General features: G+C 39.4%; 1 protein-coding gene across 1 annotated transcript in view; it reads left to right on the top strand.

The window, feature by feature from the left end:
- Positions 1-1,079: 1,079 nt before the first annotated feature.
- The window catches only part of LOC104404012 (low-density lipoprotein receptor-related protein 6-like), a gene marked incomplete at both ends in the record, with an annotated part of 29,959 nt that continues 8,394 nt past the window's right edge, over positions 1,080-22,644 (top strand). The window contains 4 exons of the mRNA XM_010012333.1: positions 1,080-1,276; positions 2,019-2,150; positions 10,701-11,097; positions 11,960-12,131. Of these exons, the coding sequence (XP_010010635.1) occupies positions 1,080-1,276; positions 2,019-2,150; positions 10,701-11,097; positions 11,960-12,131 (898 nt within the window). The remainder of the gene's footprint in view (positions 1,277-2,018; positions 2,151-10,700; positions 11,098-11,959; positions 12,132-22,644) is intronic.

Raw genomic sequence — 22,644 nt, 5'->3', positions numbered from 1 at the left:
AGTCCTTTACACTTTCAGTCTGGGAGAAGGACGGTGATCCCCACTGTTCCATGGGAGCTTGTGTATGTGGGAATGCACGTGCACCCATGCAGTTCAGAAGAAAGGAGGTGGGAAGAAATGCTTCTGTAAATGGTACTTGTGTGGCCCTGCTTTGAACAGCATGTTGGTCCAGATGACCTCCATGGTTCTCTCCATCTGAAATTTTTCTATGACTCTGAATAAAATAACTATAAGAATGGAGCTACTTAATTCCAGTTCTGAGGAACCTGAGTATAGATAATTAGTTTCTACATCACAAGAACCTGGAAAAACTGTCTTCAGTAATGTTTGTGCTGCAGTTTTGTGATGGCTAATGAGCATGTGTTTGTATATATACATAAAATATATGGGTATAGTCTTTAATTTTGTTTATGAACCTGGAGACAGGCAGTGACCCAGTTTGCTCAGAAATGATACCATTACCATGGCAGAAGATCAGTAGAACTCTGTTTAATGTCACTGCTTATAATAAAAGCAATAGCTTAATAATTATAATAATAATGAATCTTGAAAAGTAACTTTAAGGATTTCTTTATGGTGAAGCTATTTGCTATTAGAGTATTTTTCCGGTGGTTCAAAAGAGTGAAACCGGAAGAGATGAATGGACTGCTAATTGACCAAATGCTGTCCCAGTTTAAAATCTGCTGAGGATGAATATAATGGACATTACGTATCAGCAGGCAGAAGTCAGGCTTGCATAAAATCAGTTGATGTTTTCCCCACTTGCACACGGTGACACAGAGTCCCACAGGTATTGAGTGTTAAAAGGGTGCTAAGAAATAGCCACAGACTTTAGTAAGGATTTCAGCTGGCGTCTCTTGGCCACTGCAGCATCAGTAGGCAGCCTGGAAATAGGACTCCTGTATTGTTCTCCATGTCATTCCACTAAGTAGGTACACTATTTTGTTCCCTAAAAATACATAGAAAGTTTTGATCGGCAGTACTTACACTCTAAAGCTTCTTTTCACAAATCCATGTTCAAGCAAAACCGTAGCATGTATTGTGTTTGAGCATTCATTTTCTTCCTTGTACTCTATTAGGCAAGCAGTGGTTAAAGGCTCCCTTCCACATCCTTTTGCTTTGACGTTGTTTGGGGACACGTTGTACTGGACTGACTGGAACACACATTCGATCTTGGCCTGCAGCAAATACTCCGGGGAGGACCTGCGTGAAATACATTCCAACATCTTCTCTCCCATGGATATCCATGCTTTCAGCCAAAAGAGGCAGCCAAATGGTAAGATGTCTTGCTTTCTTTTTTTAACTGCAAGTTGGAACTGATTTGCAAAAATCTTAATTAGTCTTTCTCTGTGGCGGTGGGTGGCTTCACCCGCGTCATGATGCGATTTTTCCAATGCAGAGATTGGGAAAAGACCCAAAGAGAAACCAAATACTGTCTTCATTGCTGTTTTTAAGTGCAAAAACCCATCTCTCGCTTTTTAATGCCTGCTACATTTATCCTGTTGTCATGTTCCTTTTTCTGTTTCATGTGCCATAACTTTAGGCAACATGGTATTTTTATTTTTAACAAGTAGTAGTTCCTGAATGGAAAGTACTGTTAATTTGGCAGATGATATTAAGCGAGACTAGCTCTGTGTAATAACCACTGTCTTAACCATTGTGTTAATTTACTGTATTTGCATTTTGTTTTTATATATGCAACCTACTATACACTCAGCACCAACATGCTGAATAGTTTGTGAAGATGAGAAGCGCAGAGCTGAAGTAAGGCTCATGTTTAGAGCTAAGTGCTACTTCCCCAAGAAAGGAAACATTCAACATCCGTGCATTTTGGTACCATAAATACCCCACTACTCAACACTTGGAATTAATTTTAACTTGTTCTGTGTTTATCATTTCCTTCTTTAATCTGTGTTGCTGCCACTGATTCTACCACTCAGATGCCGTATGTGTCTTAACACATGAGATGAGGTCATTCGTTATCAGAAGCATTAATCTGTGTGATTTATGTTTAACAGCTACAAACCCATGTGGAATTAATAATGGTGGCTGCTCCCACTTGTGTTTGATGTCTCCTACCAAGGCCTCTTACCAGTGTGCATGTCCCACTGGTGTGAAACTTCTTGAGAATGGGAAGACCTGCGAAGATGGTAGGTTTTGTTTTTAAAAATCCTTCTAGATTAAGCACAGAGATTTTTTGGAGGGAAAAGGGTTCTTCAACGTTCACTACATAATGCACATTAGGGGTGGCAAATTGTGAAATCGTGTGCGCTTTTGCGGTACAGATAAAAGTGATTTAAAATGCCCTCTACTTTTGAAAAAAGAGCCTCATAGCTACCTCCAGTTACAAAATGTAGGTTGCAGTGCTGTGTCTGTCATTAATTCCCTGCCAGGTTTTGTTTTGTTTTGTTTTGTTTTTTTGGGGGGGAAGTCTGTTGTTCTCTTTTCTTAGACAAAATCATACATACCTCCTTCTGTTGTCTCTCAAATGAATCTAACATTATTGTTTATGAATTAATATTTGGTTAATAGGATTGTACAATAAACACAGTTGTTGGGGGATTTTTTGTTTAAGGTCTGATGTCTGTTTATTATACACACATACACCTGGATCTCTTTCAGTTCACATGCAAAAAGTTAGGCATCTACATCTGTATAGAAGACTGAAAAGAATGGCGTGTTTTTAGAAGTGTTGAAAGTCTTTCAGCTTTTAAACTCAAGATGTCAGGGCAGCATGAAGTCACCCAAAACTGGCTTTAGTGTCTCATTGTGGGATAATGTATATGATTTTAAACTGTTATATTCTGTAAGTGACACTGTGGTTGCTGTAGTACCTTGACAGGATCAAAATTAACACTGGAAGATAATTAGCTTGCTCATAGATAACCATCTTCTGTGCAGATTGTCTCTCTATGACAAGGGTAAATGGAGAAAGAAACAGAAAGGTACAGTAGAACTTACTGTAAATAGGCTAAATAAAATTGTATAGAAATTTCTGTTAAATTGTGGGTTTATATTTTAAAAATTCTTCTAGGCTTGTCAGCTACTGTTCAGTGATTTGTTTAATTTCATGCTATTTCATGCTTTCTGTTGATTATTTTTGTGTGGTTATTTGTGTCTGTGTGAACCTTGTTAAAATAAATTGCTGCTTTTATGTGTCAAACTCAAAAGCAGCTCCCAATTTAGCCTTGCAGGATCTTTAGTAAGAATTTACCAATACATGCACAAGATGTTTTTCTGCTACTACAAGGAACAAACTTTAATAATGCTGCTGTGAGTTGGTCATATTTAGTCAGAATGTGACACAAATTCACGTGCTTTTTAAAAAATACTTGGCACACGCAGATGAAGTCCTTTCTGGCAGTAGATACATAAAGCAGTTGTTACCCAATACAGGCATGTTTCCAAAAGCAGAGCTGCACAAAAAGTCCATGTGGGGGACAGGGAGTGGTGAAGGATTGGTCTTTTGCCAAGCAGAGGTGGAACAGTAAGGCAGCAGAGGCTGAAGGACTAAAGACAACAGTTGGAACAAGCCCTGGAGAGATCAGGAGCAGGAAATTTCTTCCCTTTGACTTACTGCTGATAGGAAAAGGGCCAAGGACTTTAGGTAAGAGGGGCTGTATTCTTTTGCTCCTCACATGCTGTGTTCTAAAGAACAGGTCATTGTATCACAGAAGTGCCTGCTTCACTGCTCAGGTTCAGCCCCATATCCTCACAGAGGCAACTTACCACGCAGGTTGACACCCCTGTTCTGAAGTGACGAATGGCACCTTTCAGTGTATCAAAGTAAATTACCAAGAGCAAGTAGATGAATGGTATTGAAAAAAAAACCAACCCAAAACAACAAACAAACAAGTAAAAACCCCTTTATTAAAAGGACTTTAACTTACCATGCAGAGATACTCAAAATCATGAGTTCATTTTGTCAGCCATTCCTTATGTCTCAGAATTTATAACTATTGCTCTTTTCTCCTACTCCCTGGACACAAGAAGTCAAATTGTATGTTCTCAGTCAGCCATAAAGCATATTTGGCTCACAAAATATAGCTGCCATTTTATGAGAAATTTTGTTAATCAATGTGAATTGGTTACATTGTCCATCTGTATGCAAAAAAAATTATACAACATTTATCTTAATCTTGTCAATATGACATTATGATTTTAACCACCATTCTGCTATTGTGTCTTTCCAAAACACTCTGACCTTCCCTTTTGAGAAGACAAATGGGTGGGAAGGGGGGAAGAAAATGGAGTCTGTGTTTATTTAGCTCAGTGAGTGTTGCATACCACTGCTTCTTGGACTTAAAAATGAGTAAGCACATAACTCGAGTGAAACAACCTGCTCAAACTATACATCAGATCCATTGCCTTTACTTTGGTTCTGTGCAGAGCTTGCTTCTGGGGGGAGCATGATGGAGCTTTAAGTTCAACATTTAGAGCTGAGCTTCAGGCGGTAGGTTTAGGGCTTTTGCGAGTGACATACAACCTTCCAGAGCTCTTCAAGGCAGAAATTCAGTGGAATTTCTTCTGAAGGCTGCAATAACTGATTTGAGGAAGTGAGGAGAGCATGGCAGTCCAACAGAGTCTGACAAGCCACAGACCAGATTTTGAGATGTAAATCTGCATGTGTTTGTGTGTTGCCTGCCTTTTTTAGGCTGCTCAGTGACCCTCAGGAAGTAAGTTTGTTTTCTCTTCTTCAGGTGTGCAGGATGGAGGGGTTGCTTCTGGTTTCTTAGGCTGTTTTTTTCCCTTTGTACTTCCATGTTTACTATCCCTGCTGTGAAAGTAGAGCTGAACCCTGAGAACTGAACATTTTCACCTTGGATCTTCTCAGTATATATCTATTATGCCAAAACACTGAAACACAGAGTGATTATATCTCCATTTGCGATTAGAACATGTACATGACTGTGGGGAAGGAAGGAGGGAAGGGTGCCTTACAGGTGAAGAAAGGTGAGAAACAGGCTAAGAGTTTCTCTTCTTTAAGATGGTTTTGTCCTCTAGCATTGCACTAAAATCAGACTGGTTTCTAAACTGCATTGTTTCATGCTGAAAGGAGCCTCTTTGAGGAGAGAACTTCATTTCATGCTGCGCTGTTGAGAGCGCTGGCCTGGACTGGAAAGATTTTGACGGGTGAATTTTGAGTGCATGTTTGTGGTGTTTGCAGTGCTTTGGCATTGACAGATGATCCTTGCAGCCAAAGGTGAGGCTGGCTGACCCTCCCTGAGCAGTTTCCATGACAACCTAGCATTTTTGGATTATCTTGGTTTATAGGAAATCTTCACCTCCCTCCCCTTTCTCCCACTGTTAGTTTCTCCATTTTTTGTAGGCAGTTTTTTCATTGCACCTTAGAGGAGTCTAACCATTTCTTGTGAGAGCTATGAATTTAATACCCTCCATTTAGAAACACATTTCAGGAAAGGGTAATAACTTGGAATAAAATTAGCTATTTTTTTTCTCAGAGAATGCTGGCTGGTTGTTCATGTCTTAATTTCTATTCCTCTTACAAACCAAAACGGCTAATAACTTGAGCCGCAGGCTTTTAGCAACCTCTTAGCTCCCCTACTGCCTAGGTGAAAGTTTGTAAGTCCCTGTTCCTCAGAAAAGAGAGGCAGAATAAGCAGTTTTCATGGCCAGCTATTCCTTGGTTAAGAATGTACCGAGAGAGGAGACCTGGCTGAGTACCCAGGCATTCCTACCAGGCAGCTTTTATCTACTGTTGTCATATTACTGGTAATTTATTGTCCTCTCTGCAGGACATACTGGGATTTCTCCTTTTCAGTATTATAGGCACCACTGTTCTGAATTTGGCAGTGCTACATTTAAATGATCTGTTTGATAGTTGATTTTACAAGAAAATTTAGGTTTGTCTTACAAGTTCATCATTGGAGTTACATTCTTACTAGTGCTTGAAGATCTCTGTCTGTGTGCTCAGCTGCTGTCTTTGCCTGTAGTGAATTTTACCTGTTTCCCGCATTTGCTACCACCAGTGCGGGTGTGTGGTTTGTACTAACAAAACCAGTGGTGACTTCAGCTAAGCAAGGAGATATGAATTTCCTCATGATGAAAAAGTAGTCCTTCAGACTTTGATTTCAGCCTTGATCTGGCCATTTCGTTCTCTTCCAGGAAAGGAGTCTTTATTTTGCCTGTGGATGCTCACATCCTATTTCCCTCCTAGGCCTGGAGACAGTGATCAGAAATTTGCACTTCGTTTTGCAATTTAGGGCTGCTGAGTGGGTAAATTGCTTTGTCAGGAATAGCCAGAATCCTGATTTGACTGCACAGATCACGATGTTAATTTAACATCCAAATTCTTTAATTTATTTTGAAGGGAAGAAAAACATTCATGATTTTAGATGCTTTTTTGTCCTTTAAGATGAGTTTTAAGGTTGAGCTTGCCCAGATAAAAAAATCTTGTTTGTAATGTCAGGGACTCTCTGACAATAGTAACTTTACAGTTAAGGAAAGACAGGAAGAAATATTTTAGTAAAATGTGTGGTAAATTTGTTGAGGATGTATTAATAATCTTGATCTCTCAGATACAGAGAATCCATTATACATGTCCTAGCTCTAGCACTTCTTATGTATGAATTCCTGGGTATCTCTATGTGTAGCTGTACTAGCCCGAGCAACCACTGATGGCTTTAAAGTTCAGTAACTTACAAATAACTGAAGCCTGTATATCATTGAGAAGATGTAATTAATTGTGAAGGTTAGCAGGGCATAATACATTGGATTTAAAGCTATACTGTTGCATGTATTTGCATGCTTGCACTGTTTCTCCTTTTCTCTCCCTTCCCTTGACTTCCAGAGGCACTTACATTTAAATTATTTTGATTTTATAATAGTGACTTCTTGAGCAAGTATTAGTTCCAGCACTAATGTAATGCACCATCCGTGAGCTTGTAATCCCAGCTTTCAAGTGCTTAATAAAAGTAGGCTAAAGCTCTCAAAAAGAAGAGTCTGGAGTAAAGCTTTTATGTCCATATTTAGACATCTTAAGTAAGGGACTTGATTTTAGAAAAATTGCTAACTACCCTGAATATCCCGTGGCTTGAGGCACTGCTAAAAAGAATCTTGAGCTTGGATCCCAATTTGTATAGTTTGGGAGGGTTGACTTTTTGAATAAATTACGGATTGCGAAGGTTGCTCAGAATTGTCTGTGAGACCATCACAGAGGGTAGGTGGAAGGACATGACTTTAAATATTGGACAGTGGTATGCATAGTATTTGCATAGGAACTTTTTACACCATGGTTTGAAGGCTGTGAGCACACACCCCAGCATACCTAGTGGTCTGTGCCCTCAAACCCAGCACTGTATTTGGGATGCATGTGTGACTACAGGCATGCTTGTGTTGGGTGCAGTAGAGATCACCAGTAGTTAGAGAGAATTCAGCAGCATGGGCAGTAATCTCTGCTCCAAGTCTCCTGTGTGTTTGTCTAGGCCACTTCATCCTTGGTATGTGCAGTTTGAGGTGTCTAGAGGAAAAACTGCCTCAGGTCTGCATATGCCTGGTGAGGTCAGAGCTCTGGCTGCAGCCTTGATGAACCTTTTGAAAGCATTGAGGTGTTTTCTATGTTCATGGCTCATTCCAGTCTCCCTGTACGTGCTGGTATATTGAAAATAACAAATAGTTATGCTGGCACACAACTTGCATTGTCTTTTCCTGCCTTTTTATCCTGTTTTTTTCAAGTATGATTCCATACCCAGGATGTTCTCCATTATCCTCATCATTAGAGGCAGGGTTTTTCTTAGAGAGGCGGAGCGAGGAAGTCTGGAGACCCTGCTGTCACATTTTACCTTTTGCATTGTAACTTGGTCTTTGGAATACAAGTAGAAAAAATTGATTGTCTGTCTTAGGTCCTGGCAACTCTGAGTACCTTGAGCAGTCTTCTAACTGAGTGGTTATCAGTGCCTAGCCAAGTAAACTTTGTACAGTTGATGTTTGCCACAAGAATAAATTGTTTTAGTTCTGAGACCACCTTTTTTCCTTGACTGCTATCAAGGTGGTAATGAGATCAGTCCGAAAACTAGCCCACCTCTTGCATTTGTTGATTTTGCTATTGTCAGGACAAGCCCGAAGGCATTCAGAGTAATCTTTCCTTCAACCTACCTTGAGTGAGATGCTTCTCTACTACTCAGTTTCTTTTTCCTGAACAGAATGACTGGTGATATAACTAAGCAGCTGGGGTGTGGGTTTGCAAATGGGTGGGTAATAGCTCTAAAGTAAGCTTTAAACTTTTTATTGCTTGATTGGAGTGGGGGGGTGTTTGTGTTTGATTTGGGGCTGGAATGTTAGTCAAGCCCTGAGATAAAAGACCATGAAATTCTTAGCTCAGGGATCCAGAGCGCAACATGGGTTAGCTGAAAGCCAGCCGTTTCCCAAAGCTCAATTAAAGTTTAGACACAGTGGGTTATTTGACTAAAGAGCAGTGTTGCAACCCGAAAGCAGGATACTGAAGCTGTTGAAATGAGTTATCTTTGAGAAGAATTGGAAGGTCAATTGGTCAGTTTTAAGGGTGAGTTTCAGCAAAGGCATGATTATACTCAGCTGGGTCTTTCTAGGGACCTGGCATTGGTTCTTCAAAATGACAGTCAACTTCAGCTAAAGCACACAAATAATTTTTACATCATGCCTTGCACTTTTTCTGTATATGGTGGACTACTTACAGCTTTCTAACTGTTTAGAAATCTGAGGTTAGCACATTTATTCAACCTTACTTTTACTAGGTAATGCAAAAAAGGTACTACTGTTTGGGTTTTTATATGGTTTTCATAAGTTGGATAAAATGATCATGAAGTTGGTAAGAAAGGAAGTACTAGGGTTTTCTTTCTTACTTGAACCTAAATTGTTAGGATTAGTTATGTGCTAATGCTTTATATGACCATAATGCAGCTGAATGCTTGTATCTTGATGCTGAATTGTTTGATATGCATAGCAGCAACAAATACAGATGTACATATAGACTGCTGTGACAAGATTAGTTGCTTCTGTAATTATAAAAACAGTCTTACTAACATGCCTGTTTTCCATTTACTATGTCACATGCTTTACATTATTTTGAAGGATGCATAGACATGTAATTACAGGTTCCCCCTTCCTGATACTAATTAATGCATGAGGGTTATTCACTAGAAGAACAATTGGGTAGTGTGTTTCTGAGCATAAGGTGCTGTAGGACAAAGGATCCCAAGCTGATTTTAATCCCTTCTGGACTACCAATCAGGAGCACTTGTAATAATATTCTCAACTTCAGTTGCTGAAAGGTGCTGTTTCTTGCAGCACTGTGAAAGTCTCTTAGATGTTTTTAATGTGCTAAACTTGCTGTAAATGAAGCAATGGCTGCTTTGGCATCTTTCCAAAGTTTGGCATGCAGTGAGGTTTCATCTAGCACCAGCAGCAATTACTGACTGTTTTAAAAAGAAATTTGGCATCAGACACTAAAATTCTTTTTTCATCAGCAACCTACTTGCGTTAGTTCTTGCTCTTTCAGTCTTCTAGCCCTTATTTCTACCTCTGTAAGATCAAGACATAGCACGTGGCTTGGTGATTGCTCTTTTTTCACTGCACTGTTGATGCATTTATTTTCCTAAACCTTCCCCACCCTTGCCTCCCCCCGCTTTTGTCCTCACACCTACATCAGTCCCTGCCAAACCCTTTCCCCTCACTGTTTGAGGGCAGCCATTGCAACACGCTTCCCCTGCACACTTTTTTTTTCTTAGCTCAGGCCTCCCTGAGGCTTGAGCTGCTCTTATCTCCCTGAGACTCCAAACTGATAAGACAGTTTAATTGGAATGGGGTGTGGTGGTTGTTTATCCTTCATTACATAGAAATCCAGTGACATAGACTAGAAATTGAAATGAGAATGAATTAGAATAGACAATAAGTACATCTGTTATTGATCAGATGACCACCACGTGTACCATTAAACAGCTTGTGTTGCCCTATGTGAAAACATCTTCTGCAGTGCAGGCTGATCTTAGTTATTTATTGTGATTCTGACCTTTGATCTAAAAGCCAGCAAGGCTTTTGTATGCTCCAACTCAATATGACTTTATAAGACACACTGTCATTTATCTTCATGTCTTCAATAAGCTTGTTCACAACAAATATGGGAGAAGCTGGCAGCTCTCCTGCTTTGCATGGTCGCTGGACAGTTTTCAGTTCCCAAATCTGATTTCCCCTTTCTCAAAGGAGGTTTACTCATGGCGTTCTATGTTACATTTTTTCCTGCTTCTAAGGGTGTTGTTGAAACATGCAGCTTGTTTGTCATGATTGTCCCCTATACCAACAACAGCAAACAGTCAGTAAATTATTTATATAATTAATTTTTCATGTAAGAGGCTGCAGGCCATCTGTTGATTTGCATAAAATAGCAGCACAGTCACTGTGTATCTGTTTCAGTACCTTTAGAAGGAATGATATGGATAGAAAACATGTCCAGCAGAATATATTTTGGTCATGGAAATGACCAGTGAATTTTCTCTGTAAACACATCTGACTTGTGAGGTTTTTCTTCTGCAGAACATTTGAAGCCTTTGAGTGGAACTCTTTTCTAGTGCCCATCAGTTTGATTAGGTCCTGTGAAATCAAGGCAGCTAGATTAGCTTGTACCAAATGGTACAAAATCAGGTTCACTATTTGCAGGCTTACTGCAGTGTTTGTAAGATGGTCGTGTTTTTGCTTTGTTCATGTAGGTGCCACTGAACTGCTGCTTCTAGCCCGCCGAACAGATCTGAGGCGAATTTCCTTAGACACCCCAGATTTTACAGACATTGTTTTGCCACTGGAGGATATCCGCCATGCTATCGCCATTGACTTTGATCCTCTGGAAGGATACATCTATTGGACTGATGATGAAGTTAGGGCCATCCGCCGTTCATTCATCGATGGGACAGGTAGTCAGTTTCTTGTCACAGCACAGATTGCGCATCCTGATGGCATTGCAGTGGACTGGGTTGCCCGAAATCTGTATTGGACTGACACTGGCACAGACCGTATAGAAGTTACAAGGCTTAATGGGACCATGAGAAAAATCTTGATATCAGAAGACTTGGAAGAACCCAGAGCTATTGTGCTGGATCCCATGGCTGGGTGAGGAGCTTTTTGTGAGCATTTTTTAAATATTAGTCATGTAGAGAAGATACCTCTGTCTACCTGTATGAAGGTAATGGAATGCAGTGATAAGTTTTCAGGCCTTTAGAATGAAAATACTGGTATTCTTTCAAGTTAAGGCTCTAAGGCACAGGGACTGCTGCTCTATTTTGACCACCTGGGTAGTTATCTTTGTTTTATTCTCCTGTTTAAAAATATTTTTGTGGCTTAGATGGATCTGTTTATTCTAGCTAATAGCACTGTTTATGTTGTCTCTCTGGGCAGACTGATATGGGAGATTGGTGTAAAGGTGCAGTGTATTTCTATGTCAGTGCTTTTTGAATGGTTAGGGCATCCTTACTTAGGTAAGGGAATATATTTGGCTTGAAATGTTCTTTTTTATGGGCAGTGTGGTTTCAGGGAACAGCAGTTCAGAAGAAGCTGTGTGGATAAGCTCTGGGGAGACCTTAGAGCAGCCTTCCAGTACCTAAAGGGAGCCTACGAGAAATCTGGAGAGGGACTTTTTACAAGGGTGTGTACAGCTAGGACAAGGGAGAACGGCTTTAAACTGAAAGAGGGGAGATTTAGATTAGTTAATAGGAAAAAAATGTTCATTCTGAGGGTGATGAGGCCCTGGCACAGGTTGCCCAGAGAAGTTCGGCTGCTGCATCCCTGGCAATGTTCAAGGCCAAGTTGTACAGGGCCTTGAGCAACCTGGTCTAGTGGAGAGTGTCCCTGCCCATGGCAGGGGGCTGGAACTAGATGAGCTTCAAGGCCCCTTCCAAACCAAACCGTTCTATGATTCTACGAATATTGAAAGTTTGGACCAATAAGAGTTCTTAGGATTTTGTTTCCTTTGCAGGTATATGTACTGGACCGACTGGGGAGAAATGCCAAAGATTGAGAGGGCAGCACTAGATGGCTCAGACAGAATTGTGCTGGTGAATACCTCGCTCGGCTGGCCAAATGGACTGGCACTGGATTATGCAGAAAGCAAAATATACTGGGGAGATGCCAAAACAGACAAAATAGAGGTTTGTAATTGTATCTGCGTTTTTAATTCCATGGAGCTGTAGAATGCAGTTATTCTACTTTTCTAGGTGTTCAAATTCTGATACAATCCCAAAGGACAATGGATTAATGGTTGATTTGTGCTTTGAGAAACAGTTCAGTTTCTTGTGTGTGTTTGGGCATGCTGCTCACTGTTCTTCCCTCATTTTTCTGTGTTAAAAATGGAAGTGATATCCATGTAGAAGATCTCTCTTTTTAAGAATATATGATTAGTATTTGTTAAATAAGTCAATTCTTAGATCATCAAGGAAAAAAGATTTTTACTGAGAACAATGTTTGTAGGTTAAAAAAAAATCTCATTCTTTGTGCTGCTCATCTTAGATGCTAGTAGAACATATTTTAAAGAAATAAATCTCATTTCACATGTAATTATTTGTATTCCCACAAATCCTCTATACTTTATATCTCTCTTGTTTTATTGGGGTTCCAACAAGGGGAAAGATTTTCCTCTTTCTGGTATGTTCTGCTGAAACTTCTAATTGGGGGGAAGAAAAAAAAAAAAGATATTTTCTTCTCTCTCCCATGGAAAATTCTGTTTATTTTGTTACATAGCATTTATGGAACAAATTTGACATTACCTCTTTGCCAGTCTTTGAAGAAAATGGTATTGTTTTATATTTGTTCAGTTTACTATCAAAAGGCAGAAGTTTTTCTGGAAGCAGGAGATTTGGCTGCTACGTGGTGTATAGCAGCGCCATTTGCCTTTGCTATATCCTGGCAGATTTACCTTTCTTTTGGATGAATTATAGCTTTCTGTTAGGTAGCCCTTACCATTGCAAATAATTTTCAGCACTCAGCACATTATCTTCTCTAGCCTTATGAAATTGTTCTTTATTTATAACTTCAAATAAGTCAATGTGGAGTCATAGTCTTGCACTGGAAGGTCACATAACTGCTTGTTCTCCTTCAGAGTCAAAGGAGCTCCAGTCCTGCAAGGTGAATTGCTTTGAAGCACTTCTCGGGAGAGCCTCAGGGAGCACAGTTTTCTTTGTCCTGAAAACAAGATTTTTAGTCTGTAATTCACCTAACATTATACCAACCCTGGGAAAAGAGCAGGGGGGGAAGTGTCTTAGGTATGCTTAGAGATTTATTTATAACAGATTGAGCACTACAGCACTGATACTGTCTTGGACTTAGAATGTATTTTGCAAAAGGAAAGTTAAGCATTCTCCACTCTCATGCTTGCCAAAACACTGAGAATTTTTTCATGCATTTCAGTCTTACTCAGACCATGGTTCCATATTCATTAATAACAATTCCGTTCAGTGCTGGATCAGTTTGTGGTAGGAATTTTCATCTTGATCAAGCATGAGCTCACTGCTTCAATTCTGTCAAACTGGGCAGAACACGATAGAATGTTTATGCCAAAATTGCAATGTCTGTGGCAGGACAGAAAATATCTGATCTGGCATGAAGTCTGCTGAGACAGTTTTCATTTCATTGTTTTTAAGCCAGTGTGAGGCAGCAGAATGAGTTTGTTCCAGGTTGTCATGTAACATCTATGCAGGGCATCAGAGAAGATTTATCATCTTAAGGTTTCAGAATTACTAGGGTTTGTTTTTTTTTTTTCCTGTGAGGCTCCAAGTGTTAGACTTATGAATTTACTGCTGCTGCTTTTTATAAAAAGTTAACAGTTGTTAACCCTTAGTAATGTGCAGAAAATCTTGAAAAAGCCTGGCTAAAAGCAAGAGAGAAGAAATTCTCCAACAGTTTTTCTTTGGCATTTTTGGATTTTAATTTTATTTGAGGATTTGATTTTTACTTTTTCTTTTTTTTTTTTAGTTGCAGAAGGTGTTAATTTAGGGGTATGTGATAGAGATCTGTAAAATCAAGAAAATTACGTACAAGGTGACCAGCACTTTCCCACCCACACTTCGTATATGGAAAGGCTCTATAGGCTGAAGAGGGAGTGTTCATCCAAGAGAATGGTTCAGTTTAAAGTAGATTTTTTTCTTTTCCTTCTCATGTGCTAAGTAATGCAAATGTAGTTGTGAGTTTCTTTAGTGATGAATCTTAGTGAATTTTCCCCAGGATCTCATGTGGCCTCTCTGTAACCTTTTATGAGAGATTGGCTTTGTTACGGTAGGTACAGAAATCTCTCTACTTTCTAAATCTATGATAGCTAAAACACTACAAACATTTCAAATCTTCCATTTTCCTCCAACTGTCTTTCTCTCCTATGGCAACCATGAATCCTGAGGAGATTTGTTACACTTTCACTGCCCTTCCCATCCATTTTTTAAATATCAGTTTAGTAGAAGACACTTTGACCTTCAGTAAGTGTTTTAAGCTTATATTTGGAGCAAGGACACTGGAGAAGGTGTGACAGAGAGGATATTTGTGACAGGATCAAAAGATGAAACTTGGAATTGGACATGAAGACATCAGACTAAATGCCCAGTCCCTGCATTGTTTGTATGTGTTTGTATATATTTGAGAGGGGGGAGTAAAAGCAGGAGAAACATCTTCGTGTACTTGCATTCTGCAGCTTTTAAGCACTTTTTCATATGTGATTATACATACATACTGCTTTTTTCCCCACCCCTTAGTATATGGAATTCTTCATAACCATTATTTAATTGCAGTACTACCAAAATGAATGCTTCTTGCAGGGATATGTTTCTGGTTTATTTGTGCCACATATGAGCTTTTATTATTTATTTTTTTACACACTGATTCATGCTATGCTGTTCTGGAGCCCCCAGACGATAATAAAGCATCAGCAGGGGTTAATGGAGATGGGTAGGGGGTACAGCAGGGAGCTTTTGTTCCCATTTTATCTGGCAGCCTGCAGCAGGCAGAAGCAGGCTGTGGCTCAACAGCTTCGTCATTTATCTCGGTCAGGTTTCACTGCTGATAAACTTCTATTGAAATGGATGGCTGCTATTGTGCTTACCAGTAGGGAAGATTTCTCATTGACTTGCTACAGGTTTAAAGCATTTTCCTGCCGTGCTATGAGGTTAAAAATGTATGATCTGCTCTGTTGAATTGGTCTTATGTTTTCCTGCTCAAGTGACTATTTGTCTTCTGAGCACGTACGCTACCTGTTTTAAGGCATAGGTTGGATTTAAAATGGTCAGCAAAGCTCATATTGATAAAGCAATTATAAATGGCTGTGTGCATGTGTGGCTGCGTGCGTTAAGAGGAAATAATGATGATATGGCTGATTTCTCACCATTTTTCGGTCTTAGCTTCATTTTTCTTTATTCATCTTCTTTCCTGTTCTCCATTCTCAGAGCCAGAGATGACATCCACTTACACCTACTAGTGGCGAGTTTAAAGAAAGGACTCTGCCTACTATACAGAACCACCATTATCTAGTGATTTTTGAGTGCAGCTCTAACTTGAAGTGTTTCTGCATTCCCAAATCTATTAGCCGTGCCTGGCATTGCGGTCTCTAATCCTCATGATTAATATGGAAAGTCTTATATCCTGCTGTTTTTCAGAATAAGTACACATAAGTCTTCGGAACCCAGCCTTGTTGGACAACTGAAAGCAGATGCTGCTGAGACTTTTTTGAGCACAAAAATCTTGAACAGAGAGGACCTTTTTGTCTTTGACCTAGGAGCTAATAGCTTGGCATCTAGAGAATGCTCTAATTCATATTCTAATCCTGAAATTTCAGGGCTACATTTTCCTCTGATGACAAGTCCCTCAATTTTGCTGCCACCCTAATAAGGAAATTTTGTTTTCTAAGCATTCACCATTTGCTTTCTGTCTGAGAAATTTTGTCTCACAGCATTAGTCTTTGTATTGTGAAATGCTGATGACTTACCAAGCCTGATTACTGATCCTACCCCATCCACCCTATTTTGAAGCAGAGGTTTGAAAATTGAGAATCAGAAACCATTGAATTCCTAGCTATTCAACTCTCTGCTTTTGTGTATTTGCATTAAGCTTTTGCAGGTATGAGAAGTAAGGTAGTTGAAACAAGGTAGTTGAAGTTACTTCGCTGTTTAATTTTGGCCACGTTTCTTTGTCCACCTGGTTGAAATAGTTGTGGCACTTAGAAAGTTCATTCAGCAAAGAACAGCAAGTATGTGCTGCAGAGGGTAGGGGCAGATCCCTCTACTACATCCCAGTTTCAGAACTGTAAAGCTTACTTTGTCAGGGAATTTGCAGCTATTTCTTAACACCTGCTAGGCCTGCATTGAGAAAAAACATATATATATATACACACTTTAAAATTAGTAGTAGATTAAGGGCTTGTTTAAAAAATAAACGAATAGAAAACCTAAAACAACAACAAGAAAAACCAAAAACCACAACCCCCCCACCCCCCAAACAAACAACAACAAAAGCAGAGATTAGTTTATACTTTGTATAATTCCCATTTGGGAGGTTTCTTTTGAATTTCTGAATGAACTTAAGGAAGAATTAAATTGCATTATAGAGACCAAGATAGGAAAGTTATATTACAAAACAGATGAATGACAGCTATAGATCACATATTGGTACGGTCTCCATACTGTCAAAGAGCCAGATACAAGAATTTGAGTGACATCTTATCTGTGGACCTCAGGACCTCCCGGCATTGTAAGTTTGTTATTATTTTAAAAATCAGAAAAAAAGAGAAAAAGTTAAATTCCTTTTTTGCTTTGGCTTTGAGCATGGTATTACAGAATTGTCACTTAGGCATGTACTTTTTGCAGCTGTTCAAAGTGTTTTAATGTAAAAGTAAAAAAGAAGAAACATACTTTAACCATTCATGTTGGTTTCAATTTAGGAACATTAAAAAGTCAACTTTTTATTGCTTTTGACAAGTGGAAAATATCTAAAAAAGAACGAAAAGTGAAAAGTTTGATTATTGAGACACCCATTACAAGCTACTTGTGCTGATGAGTTCTTAGTGAAGTCCTGAGGTATCTGCTGTCATGCTTAATGGAACAGGGAGAGGTTCCCAGCATCTCTCACAACAGAAAGAGGATACCGAGGAAAGGTTTTGGTAGATACAGCCAAAACTCTTGTCCAGGAGTAACGTAAATCTGCGTCTACATACCAAGCATGGTATTTTTCTAAGAAGTGAAATTACTGCCCTAAAAAAGATGTGGTATTACAGAAGACTTCAACATTCAGTTTTAAAGTGGTTCTTGTGTCATAGATCTACATTTCACCCTGAGGTCTGTGGGTAGATTTTGTCTAATGAGACGTAGATACCTCCAGCAGCTCAGTAAGTTGCCTTTGTAGGAGATGTTAGAAATCAACACTTCTGCAGTGTGCCTTGCTTTACCTTAAAGTAGATGTTTAAAATAGTGGATGAGTCCTACTCTGAAAGCACTTTTTAATTTCTGTTAAGTCTTAAGGAGAGCCTGGAGCAGCCATGTCAGAGGCAGATGCCCACACTCAGGACATGTGTGAGTGGAAAGTCACGCTGGCTTCTGTAATCTTTATGCGCATTATTGTTAATGGTAGAAGTTTACCTTTCTCAGACTTAGTTGTTGCTGACATCCCTGCAGGTTGACTGAGGCTTTCCACATTGGAAATTCAGTGATGTTTCTTAGAAGCTTTGCTAATGGATGAGCAGTCCCATTTTGCTAATGATAGCTCTGTAAACCTCTCGGCTCCCAGTGGCTCAGCATGGAGCTGATTGGAGTACGTTTGGATCCCACTAATGTGTCATAGATGCTTCCTAGATTTTTCACACTGGAGTTAGGAAATGGTATTTTAGTTTATGCTATTTTCTCATCTAGAAAGTAACAAGCAGTCAGTATCAGTTACCTAAGGGAAAACATAAAAATACCTCAAACTAAACCAGCCAGATCATCTGACCTCACTGAGTCTGACGTACTGAAAATAACATTTGATGGCAAGCTGGGGAGTGATGGGAAGAGATACTGAGCCATCTTCTGCATTTCTGATTCAGCTGAGTAGTGTTTGTTAGTCTGCTATTATCCCTTACCCTCCAGTATTCTGCCTTTTTTTGACTTCTCCCAAGCTTAGCTGCAGTACCATACAAAAGATTGTACTGATCTTGGAGCTGGGATTCTTCAGAAGCATTCATGTGACTGTGTGATCCTGCTCAATAATTATTCAGCTTTCCTCACAAAGGCTTTTTATTTCACTCTGAGATTTTGTAGTTCTAACCTAAACTTTTTGTCTGAAACTATTCATGATGATATAACTTCACAAAGGTCTATGAGAAAAGGGATTGTAATAAACTTTTTAGTAGGCAGGTAAATACATATGGTAGAAACCCAAGCTTCTGGACATGCAGAGACACTTGGAATTAGAGTGATTTAGCAAAGGGAGCTGTCAAATCAATGTAATAGCTTACTGCCACCAAAAGAACAGAGGCTTTTGCCCATGTGCAAGAGCATCAGAAGTTGTGTTGCTGAACTTCATCTTGTAAAATTGTCCCCAAAACCACTGTGAGGGTTCAGGTTGGTCTTGGCTAGTCTCCTTTGCTTCCTGCAAAGCATGTGTACAGCTGCTCATAGGACTTAGTTGACAAATGGTAAGTTGCAAAATCGATGTAATTAGCTTCCTCTGTGTACTTTATAACCAATGCCCATGTAACAGAACACCCTCTGACTGCTGCCACTCCACCCTGTGTATTAACGTACCAAAATTAATTTTCATAGCCAAGCATCTTTATTCACCTGTTATACCACTGAAGCTTTCCAGAGAAGCCCTTTTTTCCTGTGAAAACCTCTCTTCTCATCCTGTTCATCATTTCAGCTCAATTTTTTGTCTTAGCCTGTTCTTTACATATGCAGGGTTTCTTTGTATTGCATGAGACTGCCTAGGAGATGTCATATTTGATTGTCACAATGGTGTTAAGCCCCTTTCCCTGCCTGCTTGTCATTTCACCTGACTTGAGCTGTTTCATTGAAAACCCAGCCAATTGTTTCTAAAATTAAATTCCATCACTGAGAAAATATTTCTGCTGTTGGAATTGATTGATCAGGGAGCTGGGAAGGTTGTCCTGTTGTGAAAGAAATGAGCTTATAACAGTGTCTGTAGCATGATAGAAAGGGTATTTATGAAGTTAATCTCTATTCTGTTTTTACATATTTATCTTCACTGCAGTCCTATTAGGAATATTATCCATGCTCAGGAAAACTGTATTTTGAATTCTTTGGGAAAATGATTAGAGCTGAAAAGGAAATTGAGGGTGCTGAGGAACTGTTAAATTAGAAATTGGTAATGGCTATTAGAAAGCAATTAACAGTAAGAAATTGTGGAGTTGGCTGGAGGCAGTTGGTTTCTGAAGCAAATATATAAAGTGTTCCAGGTATCTCTTCTGCTGATTTCTCAGCATTTCACTGCAGTGAAGAGATGGCTTCTCGTTTCATACCTAACAATCCTTAATATTTTGGAATTGAAGGAAAATGCTGTTAACGCTAAGTTAATTACACTAACAGAATAATTTCCTCAAGCCGAGTTGAAAGTTTTGATTGTTATTCAGAGAGAGTATAGTTGATCAGGACTTCTCTTTTAGAGGGGAAGACTGATAAAACTGGAAATTTAGACAAGGTGTTCCTTTTTTCTTCAGAGCTGCTGTTTTATAGTAGATACGTATGTTAATTGTTTGATATTACTGTAGCCATAACAGTAAAATCATCCTGGTCCATTCTATTCATGTTGCTTAAAGAAGAAAATTGACAATATGTAATTATCAAACACTGCCTGCAAAAATGCTAATGTAATCTTTGGAAGGCATTCTAGCTATATTTTGGAGTTGCTAAGAGACATGTTGCTCCAGTTTTCTTTTTTTCCATTAACCAGATAAGTTTAATGAGTGTTTTTTCACTTTTCTGATATAGTAAGATTCATGTACATTTAGAAGATGAACAGTCATATCCTTGGTTAGTAGTCTTGTGAACTGAGTCAGTATGTGTTGCATCAAACAAACAGCACATTTAAGTATTTATCACGGCATAATCAGGGCTGAAGTAACTAAGCCTAAATCTTGAATGTTCCTAAACTATTTCAGGTATAATGCAGGCCTCATTCAAGACTATTTTCCATGGTATGATGAAATATCTGGGATATATGTATTGAATTCAGTATTTCACAGCTGTCTTACAGTAATAGTACTTTCAAATCATCTTATGAAATCAGTGATAATGATCAAACTCATGAGAAACTCACCTTTTTTTCAGTTGTATCTATTCCTAGGGTGCGTTAGTGTGACCCACGTTGAAATTGTGAAGGTGGTAATGCTTTCTGATGCTTTTCTGCTGTCTTTCAAACTACTGCAAGAAACCCAACTTGTCATTAGAATGACTCAAGAGTTTAAGGACTGCTCAGGAATTTACCTTTTTTTCTGTGACATTTCTTTCATTTAAGTCCGTGCCAAATGGTTGGGGTTTTTTTCCCATGCTTTAAGGTGAACTATATATCCAAGAGTATATTTCAACATGTATCAAAGAAACAAGCTAGTGTGTTCTGCATTTGTGGGACACATGACATGCAGAACATTGCCACCAAGTCAGAACACTGTCTTATTCCTTATCCTTTCAGAAGGAAGATAAGTGCTGCAATTGCATCCTTCCTGTGAGTCAGTGGGGAGAGATGATTTCCAGCTGTGGTCCCTGCTAGAAATTTTGTAGTACTTGAGCAAGGCAATTGAAGTTCTGTATATTAAGTGGGATCTCCTGGCCTCTCTGATAAAGGTCCTGAAGTTCAGGAACCAATAGGTGGAGGAACCTCTGTCATTTGTCCAAAAATTGGCTGTCAAATCTAAAAATCAGGGCTTAGGATCAAGTTATTTTTATCTTGTTGTAAGATGTTTGTATCTGAAATTAGAGCAGCTTATGGATTTTACCTGAGGAAGTTGTTCAGTTTTGGTTTTGGGGGTTTCGTTTTACTAATGTGTGTGTTTGTGAAATAAGTGAAGTTCTGGTAACATCTTGTAGCTGGGAGCTTTCAGTCCAGCACAGAGGCCTATTCCATTCTTGTAAGTAATTTTCAATTTTCTGAAGATACAGAGTTGCCAGCCATTGTTAGTAAATTTTCATTGATTATTGACTTCCTCTGTTGCAGCCATCCTGGGAGAGAGCTTAGCATCATCTCTCATAAGTATATATATGCTCATAAGCATAAGCAGAGATACTTAACCTGCTCCCTGATTATTTATAACTACATCCAAAAGAGGACCCAGGAAACTATAGACCCATTAGTCTTACTTCAGTCCCTGAAAAGAGTTCTTCTAGAAACTTGCAAGCCAAATGAAGCAGGTGATTGGGAAAAGCCAGCACAGATTTATGAAGGGCATATCATGCCAGACTAACCTGATCACCTCCTACAACAAAATAACATTTCCTATCCACATGAGGAGAGCAGTGGATAGTGTTTACCTGGACTTCAGCAGTGCATTGGACATTTTTCCACAGCCTCTTCCTAGACAAACTATCAAGATACAGACTCAGTGGGTGGTCTCTGAGATGGATAGAGAACTGGCTTACAGGCTGCACTTGGAGGGTGGTAATTAGTGCTTTTTACTCAAGCTGGCAGGTGTCACGAGTGGAGTCCCCCAGGGATCGATATTGGGCCCCATGCTGTTCAATACAGAATCACAGAATCATAGAATGGTTTTGATTGAAGTGACTTTAAATATCATCTAGTTCCAACCCTCCTGCCACAGGCAGGGACACCTTCCACTTGACCAGAAATCTACCCTCTCTCAGTTTAAAGCCATTTCCCCTTGTCCTGTCTTCATAAATAATACAGGTAATGGGATTGAAAACACTCTCACCAAGTTTGATGACGCTGAACTAGGTGGTGAGGTGGACATGTCAGAAAGGAAAGCTATCTTCCAGAGGGACCTGGACAGGCTGGAAGAGTGGGCTAGTGCTTATGACTTAAGATGAAAGGTAATGGTTTGCACACTGTCACCCTGCTTATGGCACTAGGTTTTATGGCACTAGGTCTGACAAGTAAGTCATGCCAGGTTTGTCTGGCAGCCTCTCAAATTTACATTGGCAAGTGTGTTCTTTCTGGAGCTGCGTGCTGTCTTCTCCTATGGGAGTCATCAGTCCTGAGGCTGTCTGGTACCTTGCAGAACTGGGCCTTTATGTTTGATATTGATCTAAGTATGGCCCAACAGGGACAGAAGGTTTATATTATTAGCATCTCCTCAGTGCTGTGGATGTAAGTTAGTGTACATCTGTCTAGCCTCGACTGGCTTTGATCCACTAGACCTGAGCAGACTACTAGCCTGCATAGCTTTGCCAGGGTTCCAACACACGCTCTCACCAGAGCTGAACGTTTTTTTCAGGAGTGGGATAGGTATAATGGTTGAGCTCTAGACTTAAACCGATCAAAAGACAAGTGTAAACTACTGTGCATTCAAATCCCAGATTATCAAAAAGGTGAGTTCACTGCATTAGCCTATTTATCACAGTTATTACTGGTATTCAAGAATGAATTGAATCCAGGATATCTGACAGCAAGAAAGACCCTTAGAGTATTTCACTGTGCAGTCCAGTGTGTAACTTTTAAAATAGAAGTAATGCTTCAGAGTTGTTATTT

This window comes from Nestor notabilis, unplaced genomic scaffold (assembly GCF_000696875.1).
Source record: "Nestor notabilis isolate BGI_N333 unplaced genomic scaffold, ASM69687v1 scaffold30223, whole genome shotgun sequence".
In the NCBI taxonomy this organism is placed as follows: Eukaryota; Metazoa; Chordata; class Aves; order Psittaciformes; family Psittacidae; genus Nestor; species Nestor notabilis.
Note: the sequence above shows the minus strand (reverse complement) of the source record. Positions and strands in the feature narration are given on the sequence as shown.